The sequence below is a fragment of the Ischnura elegans genome, chromosome 9 (genome assembly GCF_921293095.1).
Source record: "Ischnura elegans chromosome 9, ioIscEleg1.1, whole genome shotgun sequence".
NCBI lineage: Eukaryota > Metazoa > Arthropoda > Insecta > Odonata > Coenagrionidae > Ischnura > Ischnura elegans.
The window spans coordinates 48,436,292-48,462,288 of NC_060254.1; the positions used below are offsets into that span (position 1 = coordinate 48,436,292).

General features: G+C 39.4%; 1 protein-coding gene across 1 annotated transcript in view; it reads right to left on the reverse strand.

Moving 5' to 3' along the window:
• Positions 1-6,480: 6,480 nt before the first annotated feature.
• The window catches only part of LOC124165839 (lachesin-like), a 239,907-nt gene continuing 220,390 nt past the window's right edge, over positions 6,481-25,997 (reverse strand). Inside the window, exons 7-10 of the mRNA XM_046543368.1 lie at positions 19,449-19,511; positions 16,148-16,339; positions 11,117-11,233; positions 6,481-6,839 (exon numbers count right to left, since the gene is read on the reverse strand). Coding sequence (XP_046399324.1) covers positions 11,142-11,233; positions 16,148-16,339; positions 19,449-19,511 — 347 coding nt within the window. The 3' untranslated portion in view covers positions 6,481-6,839; positions 11,117-11,141. The remainder of the gene's footprint in view (positions 6,840-11,116; positions 11,234-16,147; positions 16,340-19,448; positions 19,512-25,997) is intronic.

Here is a 25,997-nt window from a genome sequence, read left to right on the forward strand (position 1 = left end):
TTTTGCAAGGTGGACAAGCATTGGGAGATATTATATTGCCAGTTGATTTTTTTCATTCCATATTACAAAATTTTCTCTTTAGAATTGAAATTGCACTTCCATAGAAAGATATGAATACATTATGAGTTTTTTCAATTGTGGAAGTGGTTGAATCTTCTTGACTTTTTACTATTCAATTTAGGACAGCTTATCCTGATTTCTGTGAAGTGTCCTCTTTGCAAAACAGTGTGCCCCCAAAAATCAGGTTAAATTAAAACTTTGGCATAAAACATAGTTCACAAGAAAAATGGCCAAGTTTAATAGCAGTTTATTAAAAACACCAGTTAAGGATTAAAACATTGTTCAGTTGAATGCACCAGTTCCAGGAAGAGCAACAGTACAAGAAATTTTTTTTAAATTTCAGTTGGAAAAAACCAATGCATTAGACAATACCATCACAGGTAATACCAAAGGCCCAGTAATCGTAGGTGCCTAGTTCCCACTCATGATTTGATTTCTTTGCTTTACCTGGCCCAGATGAGGCCACAATCTGGCCCCCTCTTCCTCTGGATCAGGGCTCTCTTTTACAAGGTAATCAATATGGGAATAAAATAAATACAGACATCAGTTAAAAATAAATTAGATGATAGGTAAACTACGATGGACAGATTAAAAGAAAAATCGATGTTTCCATCATGTTTCAAGGCCGAGTCACGTGCAGATACTGTCCACGCATTTTTCTGCGCACATGTATTTAAAGCGCATTTATTAATTGATCCATGTGCCATGACAGCACATTGACCTTAAGCCTGCGATTGGACGACATTAACCCTGGCAATAAATCAGGCACTTCTTCACTTCCCTGCCATCCTGCTCTCTCCATTTTCCCACTCACACCCTTTAGCCGGACCTGAATTTTGCTAACGATATGCGACATCATGAGAGATAGCATAGCACTTTCATTGCTGCGTTTGCATTAAAGGCATATTTTGCATTTGTTACATTTTTAGTTAACGCGTGGCCAATTATTGTTACGTTATCAATATTTATGCCTAAAATGCCTGATCTACAAGCTGTGAATTTTATGACATTTAAACCGTGAAAACCTGGAAAAAACCGTGAATTTTATAATGTAGTTGGAGTGGGAACCCTGATACCTTAAAGAGGGTTGGTTTTCTGGGGGTGGGGATGGCGGGGAGGAAGTTGGGGAGAGGCCAGTTTCTTGAGGCTTGTCGCCACGGGGGGGGGGGGGGGGGGGGGGTTTGATGCATGTTCTCTCTGTATAGGGGAAGGGGTGGAGAACAGGTGGTTTCTTCGGTTGCCTTGCGCTGAGCGGTGGGTGGATGGGAGGAGGGAGTTAGGTCCTCAGCACATACACAGTCACTTCGATCGGAAAAACCCCAAAATAGGGAGGTGGGAAAATGTGGGGGGAAGGGGGGGAAATGTACTACACATACACACACACGGTCAAACACAGTACAACGCAATCAAATACAGCTCTCCTTCCCTCGTGAACGCCAAAGTAAAACTACCATTGAATCATGCCAAACGGCATCGGTTACAGTAGAAATGATCCCACCATATGCGAGGACCTATGGATTGATAGCAGATTTTGGTTGCCCCCATGTCCCATGTTCCACATGTGGATATCGCCAATTAGAGCCATGCTGTTATGGATGAAGGGTGGAGTATGGTGCTTCCAAATTTTCCACCCAGTTTGCTGCACAGTGAGTGTTCGACGATCCTTAATTTGCAGCCACCTTTCACGAGCGTAAAGAGGGGTCAGATGGCCCCATGTACCTCAGCAGAAGGTGTACCACATGCATACATTTTGTACCTCAGGTCATATCTTGAGATGATTGACATAATTTCTTTCTTCCCTACCCCAAAATGATTCACATTCAAAATCTCTCACTCATTCTGAAGCAGCAATTTCAAATTGAGAATTGGAAACTGAACCATTTGTCTAACATCAAAAGTTAATGGATTTTTTTGGCAAGGGGTATCATTTATCATGGCTTTCAATACCCTTAGACAAATTGTCTTGGGATATATTTCCCTCAAATTACCTGTGGACAAAATAAGTGTACATAAGAAAACAATGAGTATAACATTCATTCTTATGGGCTGGACTGGGCAGTATTTCAAAGACAAATATTTTAAAATACATATTTGAAATGCATTCTAATTTATATTTGGTATTTGAGACAAACGACCTGAAAGTATCTTGTATTTTGCATTTCAAATGCAGATTTTTGGTATTTTTCATTCTAAAATAAAAAATAGGTACATTTAAAAAATACTTTTGAAGTAGCTCTGATAACACTTCTGTAACATTATGCTTCAGAGATTACTTTGTTTTCATTAGAATCATTTTCTTAAATGCAACTATAAATAACATGCCAAGGGAGGTTATATTTTTTTAAGCATTACATTCCCTACCTGGATGCTTTGTGGTGGGTACTTCAAGTACTGCACTCCATCTGTCAAATGAGATGTTAAGGGGCGGTCCCCTTGGTGACTCGTTAAGCGCAGGCAAATGTCATCGCTTAGTTTCTCTCCACCCTAACTTCCCCATGGTGCAAATGGCCTTATAATGGCGAATTAGCTGTCGGTCACCTCCAAATACCACACTGTACCAGGACTCGTTTGTGGCCAATAGGAGATTTGAGTTTACGGCTGCATCAAACCAATCTTCGCGTTTCTAACTGATGGTGATCCTGATTTAAAAAAAATGTGTGCCATTGTTTTGCTAATGCCAGGGGCGGTCTGGCCAGGTCGGCTGGTCGGTGTTTGCCGAGGGCCCCAAGATTAGGGGGCCCCGCAACACTCACGTCTATCGTGAAACATATGCAAAATGAGTAAAAAATAAAGACTAAGATTACCTGAACCAAAGTATTTGAAATTATAAAATTTTTAGTTGCTTTTTTTAATCTCAGGGTAAAAATATTATAAAAACTAATTAAAATGAAAGTGTTAGAAGTTAAAAGAGAACCTGATACTTTTTCCAAATGCGTTATTCGAAACTGTTGTTTTGGAATTTTTTTTTATAAATTTCAGTGCAGTTTCAAGTAAAAAATTCACTAAATAGATAAAAGAAACAATTTTTGAATTTTATTAGCTGTGTAATTCTCAATTTTAAAACCATTTTTTTCAAATGAAATAGCTAATTTTATTAACTTTTATGCATAGTTTTAAAGTGCCGGAAAGCGTCTTAGTCCATTTCCGGGCATGCAATTTTCTAAAATTTTCCGAATCCACCAGGAAGGAAGGCCTCAGCCAAGGGCCCCCAATCACTACAGACCACCCCTGCCTAATCCATATTTTCTGTTTCCGTTCTTTCCTTCTCGAAATTCACTGACAGCAGTGTTCCATTGTCTAAAAAATTAAGCTTTTCTTCCCATCATGCCTGTTTGATTCCTTCTGTTGTATCCTCATGGACATCTTCCACCTCTTCATGACAATAGTCAGTCATTGACATTAAACCTGCACCACTACATTATTTACAGGTATCTACTCCAACAATGCAAACTTATGTGCCATGTCTCTTGTAAAAACTGGCTGGTTGGGGTGAGTGTTGGACTCACTGGTACAGCACCTGGAAACGCACTTTCGGCGCGGACATTGAATGTGAGGAAGTTGAAACAACATTCAGCAGCCCTGAGGATGAGCCCCGAGTCAGAGCTCGAAACGTCTGCAGAAATGAAGCTTCTAATCTGGTAGGAATCCCTTGAGAATTTTACCCATATGTATCATATAATATGTTATCTGTCAGTCTCTTCCACTCAAAATCATTTGTCATACAATTTCTCGTCATTTGAAGGTAAACTCAATATGTTTCGTTAAAGTGAGGCCTATCGATCTGAAATAACTTTTCCCAGATACATTTTGAATGAGCCATCTCTTGTATAGGCTGAAGTGTTGGTGGCAGTTGCTGGTGCACACGTAGGCACATATATGTATGTTCCCCCAATCTGAACCAGCGAGGATGGACTCAGGGCGACCTACTTTCGGTAGAAAACCTGGTGACTTGTTCAAGCCATTAGGGCATCCGTCTTGCACACTGAAATTTTTCGGGAAAAGAAGTCCTCAGGGCAAGCGTAGCCAAGTGGTTAGCATCCTTGTAATACTTTTAGTCTCAGTTAGAGAAAGGAGGAAGGAAAATGAATGTCTGGCAGAGTTTCAATTCGCTAATTATGCGACATTCGCACTTGCCCATCGTCAATGTCCGGGCGTGACGCAGCATAGCTCAATTCCACCCGGTATTTCGACCCTACCCATACAGTGCAAGAGCCTAGGAGGGCATAGGGCACCGTCAAAGTTCAACATTCTCTCGTTCTTAACCGCCCTCATCAGTGGAAGAAAACTACATAATGTTACCTGAATGGGCTAAACATTTCACGGTCTTTGATGTCTAGCAGTATTCTCTTTTGGGTGTACCCACCTCACAGTTTGGATTACTGGCCAACAGTTAGGTCTCCTCTGCTGGAGACCTCAGGGCAATAATGCATCTCTTGCAAGTCAATTTTTTTAAGTATCGTAAGATGGTGGGGGCGGGGGAAAGGTTTGGGGCTTCCTCTACATTTCTTCATATCTTTCGAAATGACTGGAAGACAGGATGAGCTAGCAGTCTGTCCTAGGTTTCTGTTAAATTTGATTTAATGTCTTAACTAGTATTTCAGCTTAAAATAGTTACCTGGTGTATATATTTTTTTATCATTCACTTGTGTAAGAGTTTTACTAAATGTGCTGAGGTAAATATTTTCGAAAATTATCTTGAGGAGTTGATACACTATGTCTGGAACTTGAGAAGGAAGACTGAATCATCATGGAGGTATTGGAGCTGTGAACTCAAGTTACGTGCCATTATTTTCTATCTCTCGCAACATCACTGCCTATCTTTCGCACGTTTCTAACTCTTCGTGATTTAAAAAAAATGTGTACCATTGTTTTCCTAATCCCAGGGGTGGTCTGGCCAGGTCGGCTGGTCGGTGTTCGCTGAGGGCCCCGAGATTAGGGGGCCCCGCAACACTCGCGTCTATTGTGAAACATATGCGAAATGCGTAATAAAAAAAGACTCAGATTACCTGAACCAAAGTATTTGAAATTATAAAATTCTACATTGTTATTAGTTGCTTTTTTAATCATACTCAGGGTAAAAATATTATAAAAATAATTAAAATGAAAATTTTAGAAGATAAAAGAGAACCTGATACTTTTTCCAAATGTGGTATTCGAAACGGTTGTTTTAGAAGTTTTTTTAATAATTTGAGTGCAGTTTCAAGCAAGAAATTCACTAAGTAGATAAAAGAAACAATCACGCATTTTTGAATTTTATTAGCTGTGTAATTCTATCGCACTCTTTCTGGAGTATGTTTCATCCGGCCACTCATATGGAGCTCTTCATCATGGAAATGAAGAAGAGCCAGCACCGAAGCTACCTCAGACCTGTCAAACGGCACCGATGGTTGTCGTAGAGGCTGAGTTCATGAGAATGCCTCCCTGAAGAAAATAGAAAGCAGAGAAAGCATGATAGCGGTATAATTCTATGGAGCTGGAGTGGAAAGGTCTGTTCCTTAGTCTCCTCTGTTGTAACACGCTTGACTACCTCCTTCTCTACACTTGTTCAGGCTTAATTTGATTGCATGATGTCAATTCAAATTATTGAATACATTTATAGCCCCTGCATCATGTATCGGAAGGTCACAGGCAGTGGCAGCAGCACATTTTTTTATTTTACAAAATTAGGCACATCCGTCGGATTTTTATTGATGCTGCTGAATGATGGATACAACTGGCGTTTATAAGAGTACACAAAATACTCTAGCCTCCTCACCACTCCTAGCTTCAGATCGTGGCCGGAATTGGCTTTAACCAGCTGGGATTGATAATGTTTGTCTATTTCCTTGCTTGTAATGCATATAATTTATAAGCGTTAAGCAGCAGTGGCGGATACATGTGGGGGCATAGGGGGCGTGCGTCCCCTCTTGTGGGGCTGCCTGCGTTACCGAACATTGCAGAACCACAATTGTAACTTTTTTATACAATAAGATAGCATTGTCTTGTATATGCGTATAATGAGTTTAAATAGAACTCTTAAATTTTGCATGTAACTTGATTATTTTTCATTACGATAAAAGTATGGGCAGCTCAAAATATCTTTTGTGCCCCCCCTTGAGTTTTTTCTGTATCCGTTACTGTTAAGCAGACATCACTTCTCCGGCACATATTGGTCAAAAACGTGGTATAACTTCTGCTTATTTATGCCAAAAATGCTGTATTGCACATTCTGTGTCTATAACCCAGATAAACCCCTACATGGACATTTTATGATAGAAATGTGTGATCAGATATTGTTAATTTTTTACCTTTAATTTGGCTCTGTTATCACTCTATAACTGTGATTTTTTATATTTGCATTGTTAATTAATTGACATTAGAACTTTTATTTACAAAATAGTCCATAACAATCATAGTGATGTTATAAATTTAAATACTGTACACGATATCAATAGATTTATATATATCAATACTGGGAACCTTTTACAGTTACAATTCACAGGTTCACTTCAACAACTTGACTGCACTCTTGTTCTTCACGATTTTGTGTTTCCGTATGGTTTGTAGAAGGGGTAAACATAGTTTTATTCACAACTTCCAACTCAGAAGCTGGAGATGGTCCCCAATTTCCTTCATCAGAATGTTCGAGCACAGAGAATTGAGCACGTGCTAAAAGCAAGTTCATTTTGTCAACCCATCTTGGAATCAAATGCACGTAGGTTGCGAAGAGTACGGTGACACCAGGGGAAAGGTGGACCAGCAAGCATGACGACTTCATTTCATCCACAGTCCACCGATCTCTGCAAAATATTAGAAAAAAGATTTATTATGTTAGGTGCGTGAATAACAATGACTGGGGTTACAAAGGTTAAAACGTTTATACCGATCCGGCTTCATCAATAAAGTGGGACTCGTCAGTGGCACAGCGTGGGGGGGGGGTTTGGGGGTTAAAACCCCCCCCAGAGCTCAGAGAAATTTTAAGTTTAATCCATTTTACTTAATTGGATTGATATTACTAATAGAATAGCGTAAGGATTAATAAAATATCCCTCAGAAAGCCATAAAACTCACCATTTTGAACCCTTTATCTTAAAATTCCGCAATTCATTAATCTTGCACTTACCGTTTATACTGGTGGGTATTCCATACCTCCACACACACCGGTATTAGTGGCACCTAAACCCCCCCAGCCTTAATTCCTAGCTGTGCCCCTGGGACTCATGGATGTATGTATACATATTATTGAAAACGATAGTACTTTATTCTAAGATACCAATGGCATAAATGCAAAACAACCAGAAAATTATATGCAGGGGCGGTCTGGCCAGGTCGGCTGTTCGGCGATCGCCGAGAGTCTCGAGCTGAGGAGGCACCCACAACGCTCGCATCCTCGGTGAAGCGTGTTTGAAAGAGGTGCAATTAATAAAGAATCAGATTTCTTGAACTAAAGATTTTTTTGCAATTATAAAATTCTAATTTTTCAATCATTTGCTTTATTTTCTACATAAGCAGAGTAAAAAAAGTTCACATAAAAATAGATAAAATTAAGGAGTCGGAAGATTAAAAAGAACCTGATTATTTTTTGAGTGGGTTATTCGAAAAGCTTATTTAAATTTTTTTAAAGATTTATATTATTAAATTTTATAAGCTGTAAAATTCTCTTACATTACTTACCTATTTTTATCATTATTTTTTCTGACGAAATTGCTATTTTTATTAACTTTTATCTAGTTTTTAAGAGCCAGAATAGCGTCAAAATCCATTTCCGGACATGAAATCAATGCAATTTCCTAAAACTTTCCGGTAGAGGGCCCCGTCATGAGGCCCTGACTAGGGCCCCCAATCACCCCAGACATCCCCTTATGATATGCCACAATAAATACCTCCACATCCAATCTAAGTATACCACTTCCCTCTCAGTTGCTTTTACTAATACAGGCACGCAACTAACCCCGCAAGCCGTCGCAATAGGATGGTTTCCTATTATTTTTTTATAGCCTAAATCGAAAGATTATTACTCCTGGAATACATAAATCACGCACTTAGATTTTTCAATGACGATATCTATTTTTCGCAATTAAACGAAGAGTGAAAATTTTCAAGCCCGCGAAAACACGACGGCTAAGTAGGAATGCTGGGAAAAGTCCGTTTGACGTATTTCTGGTTCCAGCTGTCACCGTGTGAGATGACCTTGAGGCGAAGCTTTGAGCGCTGATACGACGCAGGCTGCTAGCAGGTAGGAGAGTACCCTGCTAGCAGGTAGCGCTTGGCTTAAATAATGATTATTAATACCCTATCAAAGGAAGGAAACTTTCCGACCATAGGCAATTTTATTTGGTCATTACTAAGTGATGTTTCCCTGAGCTCTGTGCCACATGCATACATTGGTAATCTCAGACGATTTAAAACTCCTGACTACTCGTAATGCACCTGGGTCCCGGTGACGTCAGGTGGAGTGGAATCGCATGGGCGCCAATCTGGCCTTTTTCAAATGAGGTTAAAATTGACCATTGCCATTCGTGTAAACTGGGATTTCTAAAACCAAATAATTTGTATGTTATGAATACACTAATGGCGGGTAAGGAATCGCAATCAATGCGTTACGTTTTCTTTGATGAAGGAAACTACCCTGTTGGTGAGGGGCGGAAGGAGTTTTGGCAGCTTAAATTTGACCTGATAAACCTATATAAGTCATTTATTGTTCGTGGGAAAAACGAATTCCTATCCTTATCCGTTCGGCGACGTATATCTCTTAACTTTTATGTCGGGCTTAGAAATATACTGCGGGTCTAAGGTGATGTCCTGCGTGTTAACCAGAAATATCATCATTATTACTAAGTCAACAATCGTAATATTTATTTGACGGAGCTCGCATATCAGCTAGCTTCTTCACTAGGACTTATTTATTCTCTATTACACCATTAACATTATGCCCTATTCATTCGGGTCGTCCCTTGCCCTTCTTCCCGTTCTTCCACTATTGTCTTCACATCAGGCTGTCATGTCTCATGATGTGCCTGATTTCTCCTTCTGCCTTTAAAAAGTTTTTTCCCCTCTTTTCTCCCACTCACCATAGCACTTCTTTGTTACTTACTTGGTCTATCCATTTGACCATCATCATTCTTCGGTGGTACAACGTTTCGAATGCATCCACCGTTGACTTCACATTCGGAACTATATCTCTTATTAATATCTCGAGGAGTCTAAGCCTGGCATGACGCCTCTTGTGCTCCCTGCGGCAGTGGTGGATCTAAGGGGGCTAAGGCCTCCCCATTTGGGCGAGACACACACTAGATATTACACACTATACTTATGGCCTACTTTACTCGCTTTTGGTATGTTACCATCTAGTGGCAGGTCCAGAGAGGAGCTGGGGGGTTTCTACCCCCACTTGCGTATCCAATTTAAACAAGATAGGATGGTAATTTTGCTCGGACCCCCACTACTGCTGCGTGGTTACCCCCCTCTCACCCCACCCCCTTGTCCCTATCCTGGATCCGCCACTGCCTAGCGGCTCCCAACCTAATCCTTGAAAAAAGCGTAATGCCGTCTGCTCTCTCTCGCAACGTTTTACGATTCACGCCACGTTCTTTCGCTTATTTTTAGCTCGCGCTTTAAATCTTTCTCCACCGTATGCCATATGCTTTCCGACTTTTTGAGACGGAATAGCGAAACCAAGGGGACTGCATAGAGGAGGCCCGATTCCATTCCATATAAGGCGGGTTTCTGCTGCTACTTCGGTCGCATTTTAATGGGTTTTCAAAAACGTTCGCGGCGTAGTGATGAGTGTGATACGATTCTTTATTTCCAATATTTTTCAGTATGGTCTATGCAAATGCGGGGAATAGCATTGAAGAGTAATGAATTTGATAAATCTCGTCATCATGAATTTAAATTTCGATTAGAATCCATAATTAAACCTTATTTCTTAGAGAAACTCGGATCAAATTGTCCGTCAGCAACGCGAGTGGCGACTTCTGTAAACCATTTAAATGGGCGATGGGTGTCCCCATAGTCGGATCCAGAGGGGGGGCACAGGGGCACGTGCCCCCCCCAGACCCTCAAAAATATGCAAGATTTTTAATACGGTCCCATGATCATTGCATTCGTTTTGTATTACGAGGTATCCTTGTGCCCCACCCAGAACAAAGTCCTGGATACGGCCTTACTTGTGCCCCTCCCAGAAAAAAATCCTGGATCCGCCCCTGGGTGTCCCCATGCTTCTGGTTTTCACCGCGTGGATTTTCTTTGCGACGACAGTTTCTCCGGTGTTCCGACCGGCGTCTTCAGGTCGATGTCGGGATTCAAGTTTTGGTTACTTATATAGTGCATTCTTGGCGCCAATTTGTTTTATGCTGCATGCTTATTGGTCCACCTCCTTTTTTCTCGTATGACCCTTTTCTACGAGTTGTGGAGAGGGTAGCCGTCTTCTCTATTCATGTTTTCAGGTGTCTTGAATATTTCGATAGCCTCCTTTATTAGCCTGGGATAATATTTATTTTCTTTTGCAACAACTGTTGCTTCGTCAAACAGTATCTGGTGCCCGGGTTCACTCCTTGCCTGCTCCGCAATGGCGGAGAGCGGAAATTGCTTATTTCTTGTGGCTCTTCTGTGTTCCAGGTTGCGCACTTTCATTGATCTACACGTCCCTCCTATGCAGTGTTTGCCACACGAACATGGTGGTGTGGGCGGTGGGTGATAACACATTTAGAGGCATACTTGAGGATCCTCTTATGTAATATGCGTTAGCGAAACTCGCAGTCACCTGACCAATTCACAGATCCTCGTGGTTCCATATCTATTTCACTAATACGGATTTAATAATAATTCGGATATGAGGACAAAGAATCGGCATCAAAGCATACCTCTCCCAAGAATAACTTAGAACGGCTCACGGGAAAAAGTCTTGAGCTCCGCAATTCCTCATTTTTCTTAATATAATCGACTCCAAAGTAAAATAACACATAATATAATTCATATGAGGAAGACATATGCAATGGAAAATAATGCATGCAAATTAAATTAATAAATACTCCCTCATCACTCTTTATAGCAAGTTATAGTCGGCAGAGGTTACCAGTGTCCTTGGTGAGATCTCGTCATCAGTGGGCTCCGGCTGGTTTTCCACACAGGGCTACCACCACTCCGGCAACGACAATGTGAGGCATGGGCCACCTCACAACACTACTTGAGTCTATGATCAGGAAAATGACAGGGAAAGAGAAAAAATACATATATTTCAATTGATGTTTTGAAATTTTAATCTCACCAGATTTCTCACTAAACTTTTAATCTCATTAAAGTGAAAAATGTGTGCAGCACATGCAAATGCAATAAATTTCTCACTAATGACTTAGCGATTATCAGGCAGGTGATATAATTTTAAGCACAGTTTTTATCAATAAAAACTTTTTAATTTAATTATTAAATTATAGGAAATGTAACTGGCTTTTACAGAAATTAATATTTATACAACTTATTAAGCCGCAAAAAAGTGAGCGAGTTTGCCATCTATGAGTTATGCCGCTTTGAACATAGTAATACGGTAATACCTTGGATTTAGACGCGTTTCTACTCGACGACGTGAAATTACTACTCTCCACAAAGTAAATCAAACCACTTTCACAAATTCTACGCTCTCAAGGGAACTCAACATTCCCTCACCACAGTCAAAGTAGAACTGAGAGTATGATGAACATTATAAAAAGCTGGAAGCTCCCGTGGAAATACCCAGGCTCCGCTCCCAGTGTCATAAAACGGCCGTTTTCGCAGTAGAATCCTGGGGGTCAGGGATCGGAGAGTAAATAAGGTACAAGGGTCTCAGCTGGTATCTTTCTGGGAGGTCTTTTTATATGAGTCCCAGGAAAAAACTCACGTTTTCGAGGTTTGAACGCTTTTAATAGAAGCATAGTCTTCGATCGTATCCAAAGAAAACTAAATTAACTTCAATGAAACGTGCTCTTACCTCGGCTGAAAATCCTCGACTGTCCTCACCATAGACTATTTGAGAATCAATGTCTGGAAGTAAAACTTAAAATCGGTGAATGCTGAGCGTTAAAACCCATACAGTTTTAATAACCTTACCGCGTCGCGGTTAATCCAGCTCCCGACGCGTGGAAACGAACCCTGCCGCGCGATCGAAAAATCTGTGTTATTTCCGGCGTCAAAAAATTATTTCAAAGATAACTGTATACACCTCAAGAAATCTTCAAATAATGCTCTCATATATGTTACTTCGCGTGACTTTGCCGAAAACCCATTTGAAACTCTACCTAAATGTAAAACTTTGTCGAAAAACAGTATCCGCCATTTTGTAACTGCATGGTAAGAATTTATCAACGATAGTCTTTAAGATTACGGAAAATTAAAGAAAAAACACCATAGCAACAGATTATTTATTTTTTTATTCCGCAAGAATCCACCGTTAACTTCACCATCTACCTTGGAAGATTTTCAGAGAAAATTGAAGACAAGCGTTTTTATGGAAATTTGCTCACCCTTGAGCCTCTGTATCTCAGTAACGGGTAAGAGCTTTGTCAAATGAAGTACATATCCATAATTTTCAATCATTTTTGAGAATACCAGCGAAGTTTCAAGTTCATGACTCAAAAAAAGCCATTTTGTTATTTTGTCCAGCTTTTTCCTATTTCCACCCCTCTCTGCGTCGTTCGATTCTCGGTCCACGTGCTTGTTTCCCGGCCCCGGTGTGTTGTATCCTCGAAGGGCTCCCCTGAGCCCTCATCCGCTGACCTCCATAGTGGGATGTGACTGGCAGGTGATTGACCTCCATACCGGGAGGTCAGTCACCTGGCAGTTTGCCAGCCTGCAGTCAGTTGCCTGGGAGAGGTCGCTCTCCCACCCTCCCCCGAAGAATATTCCTAGTTACGCCACTGACATTAATAAATGTAGCTTGATACTGCAAATAAACGTGGCTTCTTTGTATGAATTTTGAAACCATAGATTTAAAATTTTATCATGCCAATTCATGTAAATTTCACCGCCATTCACGCGGTAGGCTTCGAAATATTACATGCATTAGTGGCGTAACTATCTGGGGGTATGAGAGAAAATATCCCCCCCTAAGCCTCAGAGAAATCAAAAAAAGTATTTAAAACTATTGCCTAGTTTTGGCATATAATAACTGCATCTGCTTAAAGTTAAAGATCATTCATTAATATTATGGCAGTGAGACGGTTCATTGAATACCGATATGTGACTGACCTCCATACCTTTGTACTTTGTTAATCTAACGATTTGATCGTTGGATCTTTCTTCCTCATAGAATGATCCTCCAAGATCGTTAGAACATTAATGGCTTTGCCTGGTTTCGCTAATTAGTAGGGCCCTCTTCGCTTCTATAGCGTTGATGTAAAACGGCCTTAAGAGACTGTGCCTGGTTCAGATCACTTTCTTCGACAGTCTATAACATAGTTCACCAAATCGACCAGGTTAGCAGTAATCACTTTCTTCCCAAAATGTTGATGAATATGTAAACTCATAATGTAAAAGCGTAATATTATATCCTCACAAAAATATAGCTTTTTACTCACTCTGGGTGCTCTGATTTTGCGATGTAAAAAAAACATTCTCGAAAATTTTCAAGTTCTCGAGCTATCGGCTCATACAGATCAGTTAAATTGTGAATTTAGAGAATCAATTTTATACTTGAAGTTAGGTTGGAAAAAATAGGGAACGCCTTCAAAATATTATAATAATTTAAAGCCATCCCCATAAGCCATAATAGCCATAAGCCATACTATATAAGTATCAATAGCATTATTACATCAGACCTTACTGGGAGCTTTGTTAACGGAACTCGAGGATGTGGGGCTGGCAATACACAACTATAGGCAGTTTCCCTCGCAAACCCTCAATTCCTTTTCAAACCAGAAACTTTGCACATGAGAGGAAAAAGTAAATATATTCATTATATCTTTGGGTATTATTCTGTAAGAGTTGCGTTAAAACACTGATATCATTATAATGAGATACGCAAACTCTTCATTTTTCGATGCAATACTCATGTGTATCAATAAATACAAATCCCCACAGAACATTTGCTTGGAATCACGTGAAGTATAAAGTCATGTTCAATGAAATCTCATTTCAGAACACTAATTAGGTCTCTGTATATGATACCGCAGATAGGCCACCAACACCATAGTAAGAGGGCCGGGGGCCAAGCGGAAAGTCCCAAGTACAGAGAGTGGTAAAGAGGCATGCGGTGCGATATCGTTTTAGTGCAGAGAGGTACATCGGTAGTGCACTAGATAGATACGGTAGTGAATTGAATACAAGCAAGGGAGTAGAAAATGTTCTGCAGGAAGAAAGAGAGAAATATTGCAATAGGGAGTGTAAGACCTGCACCCAGGAGTAGTCTGGTAAGGTCGGCGATCGCCGAGGGCCCAGAGCTTAGGGGGCCCCCACAACACTCGCGTCTATCGAGAAGCATATATGAAATATGCTATAAAATAGACTAAAATTACTTGAACCAAAGTTTATTTTGCAATTATAAAATTCTAAATTTTCATTCACTTGCTTTATTTAAAAGCTACTCAGCATAAAAATATGATTTAAAAATATATAAAATAAAGGTGTCAGAAAAATAAAGAAAACCTGATTCTTATTTAAAGGGTTATTCGAAAAGCTTATATTAGAGGTTTTTTCCTACTTGTAATATTAAATTTTACAAGCTGTAAAATTATCACTTTTTACAGTATTTTATTCGGACGAAATTGCTATTTAATTTTTATTTTGATTTAATATTTTAATTAACATACTTTAATACAGTGTTTAAGAGGTAGACTAGCGTCAAAGTACATTTCCGGGCATGCTATTTAAAAAAAACTACGGGGGAGGACCCCATCATGAGCCCCAGTCGCGGGCCCCCATTCACCCCACATCGCCCCTGCCTACACCACCGCGGAACTGAGAGAAAGAGAGAACTGAAAAGCCTTTTGAGTATCTCTACTTCCGCATGGATGGATGAGCTCTCGCGTGTTAGTACCTATCCTAGAAGAGCCAAAAGGTAGTCGCTTATTAACACACTCAGCGCACGGATCCAGTTCATGGGGGAAATACATAAATGATGAGAAATTGAGGGACACAGCCTTCCACAAGCCGTCTGCACCTTCACTAAATTAGCTAAGCGCTTGAGTCGTTATTTAGAAGGGGTTGTCTAAATTTTGCGAAGTTGAGCGAGGAGGTTCAATTAAAGCCTTTAATTTACATCCATCACATTCTAAATTTCCTTCTCGACTCTATGTTTCCTGTTTCCCTCACAAACCCCTCTACGGAAATTAATTTGTGGACGAGGTAAACATGTACGGTTTATTAGATCAAAGGCTCCATTTTATGTTGTTCTCTAAGAGTAGGGTTTACAATTCTGTTAAGGGAAACGAATTTTTAAAATATTAAGATTGATGCTAGTCACTCATGAAAAAAATTGAATTTACAGAGGGGATAAAGAGTGACATAATCACGGAATTTAGAATATACATTAAATAGCGTATAAATTCATACAATTTCTCTCTAATGTAAAGATGTTTTACTGCCATGAGATGCAATGCAGGAGGGCACTATTTACATTTGGTAGACCAACGCTAGGCATTGATGCGATACTAAAAATGTAGAAAGAGACTCAGGGATAATCAAGATATACCTAATACTTATCTTTAATAATTCTAAAAGCGAGTTGATATAGCTCAAGTGAACGATTGGGGTCGTTTTCGATGGATTTTAATCCTCTTCAGTCTTTGAGACCACAATTTATATGTAAGTATTCCTGAAGAGAGTAGTCCTTCACCAAAATATTTGTAAGTTCATATCTATTCTTCAGTACATCACTCTGATATCTGAATTATTTAAGCCAAGGATAATATTAGAGTAGATTAAATGCGTCAGAACGATTTTTCTCGACGTGCTATCCGCAGAAAAATTGTGTTCTTTGCAAAAGTAAGCAAATACATGAATAACATGGATGCTGAGTGCGAGGCAAGACAAGAAATATAAAGATTAAGGACAGTATAGAGAAGAAGCGATGAGTGCTTAGTAATAACTGCATCTAAGGATAAAGTCATAATTTTAAGCCGAGAGCGGTTTTCTGTACCTGAGGATGAGTGACCGGGGGCGGGGGACAGCCGGTCAGCGGGAGTCGCCGCCCCCGAGGAGGCCGCCGCCTCCGCGCCCCCAACGACCTTCCTGTGGCCTCCACGCTTCTCCGACGATTTGCTCAAGATGTTGCTGTTGGCAACGGGTTGGTCGGATTCCGGAGGTGAAGGAGGGAGGGTCACTACCCTCTCTGTAACATAGCAACACACAGCGGTCACCACCCACTTGCGCTCAATGATCACCGTGCACTCTGTGCGGGGGAAGCTATTCTCGTTCGTAACGCAACCTCCGTTGTTTTCCCTGAAAATTAACTAAATACGAGTGTCCTGCGCCCGCTCCCAGCGGGCTTCCCCCGCTCATTTCAATGCAGGTCCACAGAGGGATAGGCGCGTTTCTAATTTTAAAATGTAGAAAAAAAGGCAGGGTCTTATGTACAAATTTAATTGGAATGTTCATGTACAAATTGAGGTCAGAGGACCACTTTAAAAACAACATTGGAAGTAATTACACTATCCTCTGTTAAACGCACATGATGACTCATACTTCCGTATCAATAGGAGACTTGAATGTGGAATCAGCTGCATTTTGATAAAAGTTATTTAAAGAATGCGAGATATAGTTGCAAATGAACAAATGCATCAGTTTGTGCGCCGTTAACGTCTGGAATATTTACAGTTTTTTTGTTTGTTTTTTTTAATAGTTTAAAAACCAATTTTAGGAAACAATAGCAATATTTAGGAAGTAAGATATGCTGTCGCATGTTCTCTGATAAATTCTGTGCATTTTGGTACCTCATTTGTAGAGTTTGGTTGCGTATAAGTTAAGAAAAAGGTATCTATACAGTAGAAATAATATAGAAGATTGAGTTCAGAGTAAGTATTGTGTCGATCAGCCGATAAAAACGTTGAGTGACCGGTTTTGCTTACCAGTGACTTGGAAAAACACTGGTCCGGAAATGGAACCCAGGACGGACAATGTTTGAGAGGAAAAGAATTACTTAATGCAGAAAGTTAACTGTAGAAGCGAGCAGAGTGATAAACTTTTATTAACACCTTAAATCAGTTGTAATTATGAAACCATAGAGGAATGATTGAAAAATTTCATAAACACTGCTAGCAGTAAGAGGTAAAAACTTCTAAAATCGCATTTCCTCCGAAAGATGTAATCTAATATGTAATCCTCTGCACTATGTGATTCTAAATGTTGAATTCACAAGCCTCACACGGAGATAAAATAAGCACACAACCTACAATATATGAGGATAAGAATATAGCGAAGAAGGACTGCTACAGCGACTGCTATTCGACTGAGAGAAATTATAAGTGAACAAAGGAGAATGTGAGCAGAACCGTAGTATAAAAAGATGCAGCTTTTTCATTAGGCGTTGAATGACTACGCATATGCCTTTAAACTTGATTCATCTAAATTTTTATGCATTCATAAATGAAGGTTCAAGTTTGTTGTAAAATATATCACGTCATGATGGAGTTAACGTATATTTATGTGGAGATTCAATAACCTATCTATGTTTTCTAAGCACTTTCTTACATCACATTCCTGTTTGAATTACAACCACTATTATCTTCTCCGAAAATAGCCCCTCGCAACTCCACTATCTCCACTTCAGCCATCTCCAGTAAGAGTACCACTTCAGCCTTTTATCGCCACTTCAGTTCCCATCCATTTAATCACTCCGTCACGTCATGCTACTTCACTTACTTGTCATGACCACCATCACAAACCCGCTACATTTTTACAAACCTTTTTAGATCATACCTCCCTATCTTAAGACAGAAGAAACGGAGCCAGTTTTCCGGGTGCTGTTCACTACTTTCGATGGCTATAGCGTCATTCCAGACAAATAAAATGAATGACGCTGTAGCCGTTGAAAATAGTCGACAGCTCCATTAAGCTTGTGAAACTGTACTATTTATTTGCTCTACCATGAATATCTCCTCTTTCCACTAAGTCACGGCAAAATCAGTTGATTTCAAAAATATATGATCGAACTGCTCAAGTATTTTTCAAGCGCATGTGTGGATAAGGCAGCGAATGATTTTAGTCTAGCTTTTTTATAAAAAATTTCATTGATTTATACAGCTAGTGAAGTACCAATCCCATAAAAACTAACCTAACCATATTTATGAGAGAAATAAAGACGAAAAGAGCACCCTTTAAATTGACAGTGTTTTTTGAAATTTTGAGCATATCTTGCTGCGTTAACTCAGGAATGAAAATTCTCTATTCCAGAGCACATTATGATTCCAAGTGAATACCAAATTCCAGAATTCCAGAGTGAATACCAAGTAAGTTAACATGAAAATTTAAAATTTTCGTCAAATTCGAGTAATTTAATAGCTAGCTAATAATTTAAAGAAATACCGCATTGTAGAATGGCAATACATTTTCAAGCCCCATTCATATTCAGTTAAAAAACAATGAATCATCGGGAGTTGTTATTTTTTTACACCTTGGAATTAGAGTTATTTTGCTTAAGTAAATAATAAAAGGTTATCAAAAGCTTCATAAAAAAGAAGTATTTGCGAATTATATCCGAAGGTGAAAGGATTATAACTTGCGAATCTACACAGTATTTATTTCAGTAAGTTCGATGGATTTTCAATCGGCAAAAGAAGCCACTTGAGGAGTATTTAAACCATCTTTTCACCTACTATGAATACAAGTTGAAATCAAAGTCATACTTAAAATTAAATCAAATTATCAACCGTACATGAAATAATAAGTTTCCCATTCAAAAGGAGAGAATAAGGAAATGAGTAATGTATGATTCAGGTTTTCCCGGTGTATCAGGTGCAGAAAAGTATCTCGGGTTTTCCACCGGTTGATGTCGTTCATGTCTCCAGACGTTTCGAGCAGCGACTTGCTGATCATCCTCAGGGGATCTTCCGATCTTCACTGCTGCTGAATTCACTGCTCGAAACGTCGGGAGACATGGGCGACATCAACCGGTGGAAAACCCGAGAAACTTTTCTGCACAAGGAAGTGAGTAATTTGGAACATCATATCATACTTGCATAGTCATTTTCACGAAATGGTTCAATATCATTTATGAATTCGGATTCCAATCCTTCGTTAATATCAAGAACAAAAGGATATAATCATCAAGGATTTATTCACAAAAGGATATAATATAAATCAATGTCGTGAACATAAAGAACTTAGTTACGCTATACAAGGTTGTTTAGTGAGATAATCTCAGTATCGTTTAAATTTCCAGGGTCTCAAGACTTATTATGTTGCTAATGAAGTGGGCCATTTAGAAATAAAAGCAGACTCACCTTCTTTGCTGGCTCCACTGCGTACTTCGGTGGCTTTAGGGGGAAGCGATGGCATAGGAATCTCTGAAAAGGTGAAAGAAAGAAAACGAGAAATGAGGGACAGCAATAGCAGTGATGCACAGTGGAAGAGAGGGAGGGAGTTGAAAGTGGAAATAGGTGAAAAAGAGTAATATGTGGAAGGATTTAAGAGAAATTGCTTGCGAGAGAGCATTGCATTATGTTGGATAGGAAATAGACGGGATGGTCTACGGTAGTCATTCAACAAGAGAATTTATCTGATCATCATTAAGTTTGCTGATTTAATAACCAAGCACATGGAATCATGTACTTAATTAATGTTTTAAATGTACTAAATCAGTTAGAAGTATGAGATAAATTTTTCTACTACATGACCTATGGTCTAAAATTACCACATTTATTCAGGGAAATAAAATTTAAGATATTCATAGACATTATATAGACAAAGATATTCAAGATTCAATGTTTAAAACCGTTGGAATATGCGTTGGCATTAAAGTGTAAATACAAAGACGGGATAAAGTTATGACGAGGAATGTTTCAATTTCTTACTTGAACAATAAGTGAAAACGAATTAAAAGGAGCTTCTAATACCTGATAAGTGAAGAAGAAGGCTCAAATCCGATTTAAAAAGGCTTGTATTTAATTTATTAGGAAATCAGTGAAGTATTGTAGAATTTATTGATATAATAAGTGGGAGAATCCTTATAGTGGATTGATTGGAGATGTCAAATTTGGGTGGGGAGAAAGGTTGGGGTCATCTGAAAAATACTCCATATAAACATACCTCAAGTAATGACAAAAATCGCTTAATCGATCGACCCACTCTACATCAGAATTCCTGACGCAATGCGCAGTTGGCAACGTCCAACTTAACTGACACTCACATAATATAATATAATAATAATATAATATAATAATATTTTATTGCTTCTTAAACAATTTAAACATTTAAATATCATAGATATAGAACCAGTTTTGGAGCTTTACGTGACATCAAGGGCCGAAGGCGGATTTAGGGGGCATAGGGGGCATGTGCCCCCTATGCCCCCTAAATCCGCCTTCCAATTTTGTCATTACTGGCCCCCCCCCCCAGACGCTTAAAAAATAGACAAAATTTTTCATACGTTATCATTATGTTTGTTTTGTATTGTGTATTACGGAGCCTCAATAATTTTATTTCATATTAAAATAAAGAGCATATTTCGCACAGTAATTGTTGTATCTTGTTTTTAATTTCAAGTATGAGAAGATCGTTTGTCATTTTGCCCCCTCCAGAAAAAAATCCTGGATCTGCCCCTGTAAGAGGCTGTTGCCTGTTGGAGGTTATAAATAAAATAGAAATAGAAATTTTAGAAATAAAATCGTAATACTGAATATGTTGTTGCACGACAAAATGCCTTCCAGATGAACTTTTGACGCCCAAGTAGATATTTATACATAAAAGAGGCTGTCTGTTTGTCTGTCCGCTTTGAATTTCTATACGGCTGCACGAATTACAACCAAAGTTAGAATTTAGGTGCATCTCATGCTCCCAAATCCTGTGGTTCAACTTATGGCTGTTTCCAATGCGTCCTTTGCGTCGTTTTCTCATTATCGTTAGGTACCTCACGTCACGTAATTTCTGTGGTTGAACATCCTGCCGGTCGAGGTACACCTATTGACATTAAGCTCAAAGGGAAAACATTAAGGGTTCAACACTAGACAATTTTTCCTCTTGCTGCAAACCTTTTATGCGTTGGCGCGACATTTATGGACTGCGTACTGCGTACGGACACACATAATGATCCATGCTGTGGAGCGGAGTATAAAGGCCGTATTACACGGTACACGGAATTGCGCAATCTGACGTACAGTACGTGCGAAGGCGCAATCAAAATTGCGTCGTGTAAAGCGGTGAATTGCTAGAACACATGCGAGAATGCGTGGATGCGAGATGGCAAAATAACCCCTGTTCTAATTTCGTTCATGCATTCGCGCAATTCCACGCCATTTTAGAAATAAATGCAGCTCTAACCTGCGCAATTCCGTGCCCTGTATAAAACGGCCTTAAGGTGATCCCCCGCGCGGTATACGGAAACAGTTTTCTCCATTGCTGTTTCATAGGTGTACCATTATCATATCAGCTTTGATCCTCTACCTAAAAATCTTGCCATGTGACCATGAATTACAAGTTTAAAGTTTCCCACTTTTCTTGATACTATCCTTCCCGAGCAACGCCGGGTGGCGTACTAGTATGCAATAAAGATACAGTAAAAGCAATGGAACTGGAATCAAATTAACGAAATGAAAGAAGGAATATCGTTTCAAAATACTTCTTTGAGGTATGCCCTACCAGTGGCGGATTTATGGGGGGAATACACAGGAGAAGGCTAAGGAGACTATGACTATAATTTATACTAGATAGATGGGTAATTTTTTTTCGGACCCGCAATACTGCTGGGATGTTACCCTCCCCCTTGTCCCTATCCTGGATCCGCCACTGTCCCCTACAATATTTTTGTCGCAAAAAAACCACATTAGAAAGTCGCGCTTGGAACCATTTATTCGGCAAAAAATACGACTGCATAGGTTCTTTTGGAATGATGAGAGGCAGGTGTGGACAGATGGGTCGCGGAGGCCCAGCCACACGGGAGCTAGACGCTAAAGATAGGAGAAAAAAGCGTGCATACTCGATAAAATTAGCGAAAAGGATCCGTCTGGGGAGCATCGTTATGACCACCCATGCATTTAACTGCTGCGGTTAAATTCGGCGATGAAGGGTAGAAAAACATACGGTAAATAGAGAAAATAGTAATTGCGGCCGGGCGGTGTGAGCGCGGGGGAAAAAACATATCGGAAAAAATAGCTTATGAACCATGGCGCTCGTTCAAAATGGTGGGTAATGTAAGGGAGCCTTTGGAGTATAAAATACAAAAAGATAAAAATTTACGGTAACAGGTCGTTTACCCGCCACACGATGTTCGGTCTGACGCATATGGGTATGCATAACATATGGTGATTAAAGAATTAAAAAAAAACATCTTTCGCCTCGAGTAGTTTCAGGAAAGTTACCAGTTACAAACTTTCCACTGTTGGTTCGTTATAGTAAAAAATAGAAATGATAGGAAACAGCAAAGTCTTTCCAATGTAATATGTTAGAGAAAATTTTCAGGTAACCTTATCCATGTATGGATTCCATGAGTTCCACTTCATAGTTGTGAAAAGATAAACATTGGCATATGAAATCGATTCAGGCTTGACGTGGTGGAAATGCGATCGATATATGCATGATGAAATATAAAAAAAAAACAAATGGCAAATGGTAATCTTGTTTCGCAAATCATTTATGTATATACAATCTTTTTAGCAAATTTGACGTAGATATTATACATTTAAATGACAAAGGGCTTAAATTAGATTTTATAGAAAAAATTGAAATTATTAATATCCCGGATGGACTTTGTTATGTTTTATTCTGTCATGACTCACCTTTGTAAAAGTTAAGCCTCCCTTTGACGAAGAAAAAAACCTTGACCTTCACCCACACCCCACTTTGTTGTTCGTTTTATGTCATCGACCTTCATTTGTTCATCTAAACCGTCCATTATTTGTCCACCAAAAAACCCCTGCCTATTCCCAGATGTGGGAGAGGAGAGGAAGGAGGGAAAGCAGACCAATACGAGATAGGAGAGTACTATTGCAGTACTTACACTATTTTTCTACATGATTGAAGAAATATTGGCAAGAATTTATCTCGGATGAACGTTCCCATTCATGTCAATATTAATTAATATGAACGGACGTCAAGATCTTTAACACAAAATAGTCCATCAAGAGTCAATTTGCGTATAAAAATAAAATAGCAGAGACGTGATAATTTTACAATTTACAAGTTTTACTTCTTTAGGTTCAAATTTAGCATTAGTTTGAGTAAATTTTCCTGTAACACAATTAAAATTTTTATGTCAAGTGAATACCCTTTTCTTTCGACTGTTAGAAAAAGGCTAGTTTACCCACTAAGTGTCATTTAAAGATCTTCATCATGCAAACGTGACTGAAAATAGGAAATAACGATGTAGGTTACTTAGATGCTATGTGCTGGAATAAAAAATCAGTTACGCTGTGCTTCCTTGGCATTACCATCCGTATTTTCAACGAATTACTGAAAAAGAGCGGAAATAAGAAAAGTTTAACAACACAAATTTCTTGAAAAGGCCTGAGACCCGTCAAAATAGATAGGAAGGCGTGAGAGAAGATAACTTCTTTCATACTCATTGATCAACTAGGTAGTGACCGAAAGGATTGATCATCCGCTGGCACGCTGGTGTACAAAATATCTGGATATTGCTATTGAATGCAGTGATTACCATAATGATGAAAGGTATTAAAATGCAAAAATAAGCATAAAAATATGATTGATAACTCAAGCCATAAAAAATTCATCCTATTTCATTACATTTGCTGGTCATTTTTTTTGTATATTTAAGCGCTCCAATCCCAAAATTTTCCCGAGTAAAATGAATACTGTCTTTAAATAATCAAATTGCAGTGAATATGTTAATTCGTACGGACGCGCATGGCCATAACTACTTTATTTAAAAGGTTATCTGCGAATTTAAATTTTTGATGGCATGTTCGGGTAAAAGCAGTATATAAATGAAGTTATCTCATGAATATTTAACTCTGGAAATTAAAAAATCCTTTTGTAGACGACCACCATTCATCTGCTGTTTTATTTATTTTATTCAAGCTGAGCTAATAATCACGATAAAAAGCTGGTAACGCAGATTATTTTGTTCTCTCGGAGAGCCCAAGAATTAATAAATTTTAATGCCTTTGATTTTCACTGCATTGAATCTCACAGACTGTAATTTATCGCATCATATCTTCACTGCCAGCTTTTAAAAGCATTTCAGTACCGTCAAACTCATTTTTGTAGAAGCCATAAAGCAAGAAAGCAATAAACCATCCTATGACATAGAGTATGTGAGTATAAATATTATTTAACTTAGATAAAATTTTAACTTGACCACTAGAGATTTTTAGAAATACGACCACCGCCAATTTATCGGAAAGCTAAGATGAAGATATTCTATTTTCGCGATTATTATTAATAACACGACCAATTTCTTTTCCAAGTTTGAAGTTATTTCGCATGAGTAGTTCGGAATGTACGCAACCAACTTCACGCAATGTTAAGCTGCAGTGCTGAACTAATTCTAAAATGTGCGTGCAAAGATTCTGTGTTGAACGCACCAAACTCCATCTCTGTAGCACTTGGTACGACTCTGATAAATCCTAAAGTGTGACTGAGCAAAATACATATAATCTGACACAATACAAACTTATTATATACAGGAATGATAGCAAGAAAAAAAAAAGAAATCAGGGGCGGATCCAGGATTTCTTTCTGGAGGGGGCACAAGCAAGGCCGTATCCAGGATTTTGTTCTGGTGGGGGCACAAGGATACCTCGTAATACAAAACGAACGCCATGATAATGGGACCGCATTAAAAATCTTGCGTATTTTTATGGGTCTGGGGGGGGCACGTGCCCCCGTGCCCCCCCCTCCCTAGATCCACCTATGAACGAAATAGTGTCCTATTGTGCGCATTATCGGAAGCATCAAAAAAGGATTAAAATTATAAGGAACTTAGTATCACGCTGTATAAAGGCCGCTATACACGGTGAATGATCATGCGAATGATCACGTGATCATTCACAGGATCATGCGAGAAAAATTGAACGTGTTCCAATTTTCACTGAATGATCATGCGCATGAAGGTTCATTCGCGAATTGTTCCGTCATACGGTGATCGGGTTGGTGTGGTGGTTAGAGTGTTGGCTTCCCACCCGACGGGCTCGGGTTCAAATCCCGACGGTGACAGAGATTTTCAGAGACTGCTTGATTCCTGCTTGAATGTTGTGTGGAGGACATTTCAAGCGCAACACTCCGTCCGTCGGATGGGACGTTAAGCCGTAGTCCCCTTGGCGCCTTTCGTTAAGAGCAGGCTAATGCCGACGTCGGGTTTCTCTCTACCCTTCCTTACCTACCCCATCCCTCATGGCGCAAATTACCTCAGCTGTCGGTGGCCTCCTCCAATACCATACCATGTTCCGTCATACAAGGTGAATGATCATGCTGAATGATCATGCGAATCAAATCATTCGCCGTGTATAGCGGCCTTAAAAGTATGAGCGATGGAAAAAACAGTCATACAAGAGTAAGGGTGGAAGAGAGTCAAAATAGAAGAGGTTCAAGTTCAGATCGCGATAAAATAAAATTTTGAGGGAGTCAAAAGTGTTTTTGCTCGGAGGATGCAGCCAGAGAAGTGGCCCCCTGAGTCGCACTCTGGTGGTCCTTTGTACTGGATGTGTGAGGGAGATATGCAGCCTTTCCCTCCATCTCCCAACGTTCCACACTCGGGAAAAGAGAGAAGGGCGCGGACGGTTCCATTTCATCCCTCGAAAAAAAATCACGGGTCGCGTGTTAGGCCGAATATTAAAGTTTGAAGTGCGAAGTTTGGAATGCAGCCGAAGAGATGAAAG